Source organism: Sprattus sprattus (genome assembly GCF_963457725.1).
Source record: "Sprattus sprattus genome assembly, chromosome: 18".
Classification (NCBI taxonomy): domain Eukaryota; kingdom Metazoa; phylum Chordata; class Actinopteri; order Clupeiformes; family Clupeidae; genus Sprattus; species Sprattus sprattus.
Window position 1 is genome coordinate 22,519,932 of NC_137916.1, and position 6,020 is coordinate 22,525,951.

The following is a 6,020-nucleotide window of genomic DNA, read 5'->3' on the forward strand; positions in this document are numbered from 1 at the left end:
ACTCGTTTCGTAAGTGAGAATGGGTCAGTTTTGGTCGATTTGGGTGAGGTGGGAGCTAGTGGTTGCAGAAGGGCTCGACCCCCCATCGAGTGCACGTGCTCAGTGCAGTCGGAGTCGCACAGGCCCAGCATATCCTGAGGTTCAAGCCCAGAGGTGAAAGGACTTCATCCGCTTTCGCTTTCGCTTCATTTCACTTTGCTTCCTTTTCTTGTCTTTAAAGGCTGTTTTTTCTTCTTCTCAAAAAAGCATGAATCCCCTGCGGGAGAATTGGCAACTACAGTGTGTTAAATGCTTGTCATCTTTTTTGTTGTGTGTGTAGTTAAATCGTAAATAGTAAATACAGGCAGGTCATTTGGAACTTGAAAAGGATTGTGAGAGGGAATGTTGCTTGTATGTGTGTTTGTGTGTCTGTGTGGTGTGTGTGTGTGTGTGTGTGTGTGTGTGTGTGTGTAACAATGGCAGCCATGCAGACACTAAAGCTGAGGTAGAATGTGTTGGCTGAGGGCCCACAGTGAGGTAGGTCAACACCATCCTACTATCTCTGGGAACCCAAAGGAGTGAGGATTCTATGTGTGTTTGTGTGTGTATGTTTGTCTGCCTGTTTATGGGTGTTGTGTGTCTGTGACTCTGTGCATGTGTGTTAGTAAGTGTGTGTGGGTGTGTGTGCATGAATATGTTGGTGTGTGTGTGTGTGTGTGTGTGTGTGTGTGAAAGCGATATCACAAGCTGTGCACCTTCAGGTATGCAACTCTGCCACTCTTTTCTCTCTGAGCACACACACACATTTCACTCTTTCCACTGTCACCCAGACGATTCCCTAACTCTTAACACAACTCAACTAATTTTTCAAAACACAACAAAAACACAACAACACATTTTCACCAATCCAATTCAAACTCTATGCGGGGTTGAAACTTGTCTATTCAACTCAATATTTCCTATTCAATTTTCAATTGTAGTCATTGATGTAGCATCAGTGCATCCTCTCCTTGTAACTCCTTAGCTGGTGCACTGAGGTGTCGCTCAGTGTCTCTGCACTGATGCACTGATGCCCACAGGCACAACAAGGGCATTAGGCTGCGCAGGCTCAGAGGCGCCACAGTGCTAACTGAGGTGTTTGGGTTGTGTAATGCATCGCAAAACAGATCCGCCTCTCGAATGGAGAGGCCTGACTAGGAGATGAGCCCACAGACACAGCGACTTCGCTGGTGTGTGTCAGTGACTGACATACAGAGAACATGTCTGCAGGTATAATGGTGTGGATACAAGGTAGATAAGAGTGTGTTTGTATTTATACAGCTAGTGAGGTATGAGTGTAGGTGTTGTTTGCACATTGACATGGGCATGTGTAGTACACATGGGGATAAAGGACAACAGGTAGACTGTGTGTGTGTGTATGTGTTCATCAAAGTTTGTATGTGTGTGTATGTCTAAGCGTGTGTGTCTAAGTGTGTGTGTGTGTGTGTGTGTACAGATGTAAGCACACAAGTGTACTTGTGTTCAGGTACACTGATGAGGTAATATGGGAGTGATGAGCTGTCTGCAGTCATGTTGATATGTCTGTAAGGGCGAGCGGAACACTCACGTATACAGATGACCAAGGTCCATTAAAAGACTGCAAAAAAGAGGTTGAAATGTCGACTAGATCAGATCCTAGACTTAGAAAAAAAAGGTGGGCTCAAATGAGACCCATGCTGCTGTGTGTGTTGTACAATCCTGTGGAAACAATTTGCATCCCGTACACGTAGGCTTGAATTTGAGAAAGTAGATTTCACAGATTGACCCATTGTGCTGAGGTGTATGTTTGTTGTTTTTGCACCTTAAAATCTAAGCAGTTTTAAAATCACAGAAGAGTAATGCTTGGAGGTAAGTAGGTAAATTGGGAGGTAGGTTCACGGATGCTAGCTTCTCTGGTCAAAGGAAAGCTGGGCTTTCCCAGCAAAGGGGCACAGACTACAAGAGAGAGATAGAGAGATAGAGAGAGAGAGAGCGGCGTCTTGAAGGTTGCACTTCAGAGCTGTCCAAGTTACAGCAAGAACAGGGTGGCATCAACACTTTGTCTGGCGTCAGCAGTCTCGTTTGGATAAACGGAAAGAGCGAACGGAGACCGTAAAAAAATACCCCCATCTCATCACTGTTCCTCCGTAGAACTTTGACCTCACCCCTCCCACCCCATCCCCGTACCCCATCCTTCCCTCCTCGTTATTTTCTTCTTCTTCCCCCTTCTCTGGATCAAACTTCCTGGTCCTCGAAGACCTCCAGGAAGAGCGGGGGGAAGAGTTCGTTGGGGCACTCCACCTTCATGTGGAGGAAGCGGCTGGCGTGGCAGGCCCCGATCATGCGCAGGTCCGTCACCTTCATCAGCAGCTTGGGCCAGTAGTGGGCCATGTTGTGCTTGCGGTGGTTGATGTAGTGTTCAAACGCCAGCAGGTACTTCTCCTGGCACGCCTCGATCTTCTCCACACTCGTCACCCCTGAGCGGTCTAAAGAGGAAGGGGGAAGAGGGGTTGAAGAGCGTGGAATAACCCAGGAGAAGAGGAGGAAAGTGAGTGAGGGGGAACATGGAAAGAAAAAAGTGAAAGAGAGTGAGGTGAAAAAAGAGGGTGAAGAGAGTGTGTGTGTGTGTGTGTGTGTGGAGGGGTGTAGAGGAGAGGAAGAATGAAAAAAAAAAAAACGTCCTGATGTTTTAAAGGAGCCCAAAGCAACATTAGGGCATCAAAATGGAAATATTCTGGATAAGACAATCTTTATGATATTGACATTTACTTCACCATATTAGCACATTTGCATCATTATTTGATACTTTGGGCGTTAAAAAGAGCGCTTAAACTAGCCGCAAGAGTGTAGCCCTTTATATATTGGTGCCACCAAAAAATCGGAAGATTTGAAAAAATGGCCTCTCCCCACCGGCGGCGCTGGCAGCGCAATTTTCTATCAGTTCTCACCACACAACGACGTCTCATCTTTGCTCCTTGAGTGTCGATATGTAATGGTATGGTGTTATTGAAACTTACTACGTGTAAAAAAAGACTAGAAATTGAACGTTTATTATTCGAGTCTCAAGCCTCTAATGTTGCCTCGGGCGCCTTTAAGGTATGAGCAGTGTATTAGCACACAAAAGGTGAAAGAGATGAGTGAGAGGTATGGGGAGACTCGTACGAAGTATATTTACATTGGGGGACTCGTACGTAATGTATTTACATTGTAAATTAATGGTAGTTAAGAGTGATTAATACATGAAGAAAGTCTAAAATTTACTGGGGCACAAACTGGAAATAACAGAACCTAACACAAGCTTATAAACATGCTACGACTGGTTAATGAAACAGTCCTGTAAATTTGTCAGACAGGCTTGTAAATATTCCAGACAGGTTAATAGGTGCATTTCAGCGAGGGATGCCAAAGCTTCCACTGTGCTCCAAAGGAAACTCGCAGACTACACAGCAGCCAACTCTGGAACAGATCTGTCTGTGATCTGGTGTGCATCTAACTGAGACCGGTGCCAAATCAGGGCCAGACCTGGGCCAAATCAGGGCCAGACTTGAGCCAGAGCAGGAACAGACCTGAGCCAGAGCAGGCAGCCAATCTACATACTGGTCACAGAGGTGATGTTAAAACATTCTGGATTGGTAAAATGCAGAAGCTAGTTTAAAAAACTTGGCTAGACCTTTCTAGAGACCCCCCCCCCCCCCCATTACTCTGGACTGGGCCCGGTCTCGCTCCACAGCCATGCCATTTCTGGGCCAGACGTGGGCCTCTACGGATCCCCTGTCCATTTACCTGAGCTCATGAGCAGCACGGCCTGCAGCAGGGCCACCTCGGAGTCGTCCAGGCTGAACTGTGCCAGGCTCTTGCCGAGGTCGAAGATGGCGTCCGACACCACGCCTAGCCCGCCGTTCTTCAGCTGCTCGCGCTTGACGGCCATCTCCCCGCTCAGCGTCAGCGTCTCGCTCTCTGGGTCGTAGCGCACTGCCGCCCGCAGGGACATGATCTCCATACAGCAGCCTTTCAGCAGGATGATTTGGTCCTCGCATGGGAGCTGGTGGAGACCAAAGAGAGAGAGAGAGAGAGAGAGAGAGAGAGAGAGAGAGAGAGAGAGAGAGTTACAGATACACACCCACACCAGTGCATATGCTGCATTTTAAATAAAGCGCAAACCGTCGGTTATAAACGGAGTGAGAAGGATCAAACATGGCCAAGCAGACTAGCCTTTAAAACTTTTTTCAGAGGCCAAACGCAACTGATGAGGGTGAACCGTCTGATGAGGATGAACCTGTAATACCTGAAGCCATAGATGTTCGGACAGCTCAACCAGAGTAAAGGCAGAAGTGTCTGCGTTTAGGTCGGAATCGAGAGACAAATTCTCTTGGCTAAGGTGCGAGGTAATTGATGGTAAGGATAGAATGTTCTGTTTGCACTGCGATAAACATGTTGCATTCAATACAACCAGATTATGACATACCCCCATGCCAAAGCCTGCCATCAGTTTTATTCAGTAGGCTTATTTAGAATATTTGACCGGCTTATTCATTAAAATGTCCAGAAAATGAAAAACAAAAATTCTAGCGGAACCTCTGACCCACACATTCATTCACACACAAAAACACTCACACAAACGCACATTCACATATACGCAAACACACACACACACAGCACTGTTTCAACTAGGATGATTTGGACCTTACTAAGGGAGTTACAGATACACACACATAATCTCTCTCACAGACACACACACATACAGCAGATGTTCAGGGAGATCTGATTCTGGTAAGGCAGCTGGCAGAGGGAGGAACAAGGAGTAACATACACACACTCACACTCACACTCACACACTCAAACTCACACTTACACAAACACGCGTACACAAACACACATCGATATAGTATAAACAAATGGCACTGTGAAGTCCTGGTCAAGGTGTATCAGAGAGACCGAAAGCATTTTCACACACACAGATAAACGCAAGGAAAAATGAAGAGGTGAGGAGAAAGAGAAGAGGCAAAGGGTAGATATGACATGATAAAGTAGAACTCACAGGTTCACACACACACACACACACACTCTTTCTGATAGTCTAATTATAATGTGGTACTGGAGCCATGCGTAGTAGTCTGAATCTGAACCACAAAGCACTCAGTTGTAAGCCAATAGGATCGTGGAGTTAATTCTGCCATGTGAGATTAACATACTTGTACCCTGTGTGTGTCCACACATACACACGCATGAAAACACACACCGTACACACAGACACATGGCACTCCATGATTCATAAGCTAACAGGAAGAATCAGAGTGACATTCACTCCTTCAGCATGACCCCCCCCCCCCCCCCCCCCCCCGCACACACACCCATTCACAGCCATGCGTGTGCTAATTGCAGTGACCTTGTTATCGAATGTGTTTACAAAGAGTGGAGAAACTGTGAGCAAGGGGAAACAAACACACACACACACACACACATACGCATGCGCACAGAAACACAGAAACACACACACACACACACACACACACATGGACTTTTATGGTCAATCAGTGAGTGGTTCTAATAGAAGAGCTGAGCAACAAATCAATCAGTCAGATCAATTGGTATGTGGCATTTCGATCATTCCCCAACTCAAAACAACTGTCCAATAATTCCTAATTAGTCCAAAATATTGTGTGCCTTTAAATGATGGTCTGTACATGAAATACTTAAATAACGATAAAAATACAATACAAAATTAACTGGCCCTCTTAGGTTAAAAATACATCTATAAATATATGTATATAAGACATTTATAAATAAATATAATAATTTATAATGATACAACTATGAATGAATGAATGAATGAATAAATAAATAGCATCAAATCACATAATAGGCCACATTGAGCTTTCTCCTAATATTGAAACTACCTGACGTGGTGTTTTGGTTAAAAATCAGTCCCCTCTTGCTGAATGTCTGAAAACAACAAATCATTTTCAATTCCAAGTCAGCTGTACTGAGCACCCAAACGCACACACACACACCCTTACTTCTCC

General features: G+C 45.3%; 1 protein-coding gene across 1 annotated transcript in view; it reads right to left on the reverse strand.

Moving 5' to 3' along the window:
* Positions 1-2,232: 2,232 nt before the first annotated feature.
* Positions 2,233-6,020, reverse strand: part of LOC308379325 (thyroid hormone receptor alpha-like) — a gene marked incomplete at its 3' end in the record, with an annotated part of 39,184 nt that continues 35,396 nt past the window's right edge. Inside the window, exons 8-9 of the mRNA XM_080856411.1 lie at positions 3,781-4,039; positions 2,233-2,483 (exon numbers count right to left, since the gene is read on the reverse strand). Of these exons, the coding sequence (XP_080712537.1) occupies positions 2,233-2,483; positions 3,781-4,039 (510 nt within the window). The remainder of the gene's footprint in view (positions 2,484-3,780; positions 4,040-6,020) is intronic.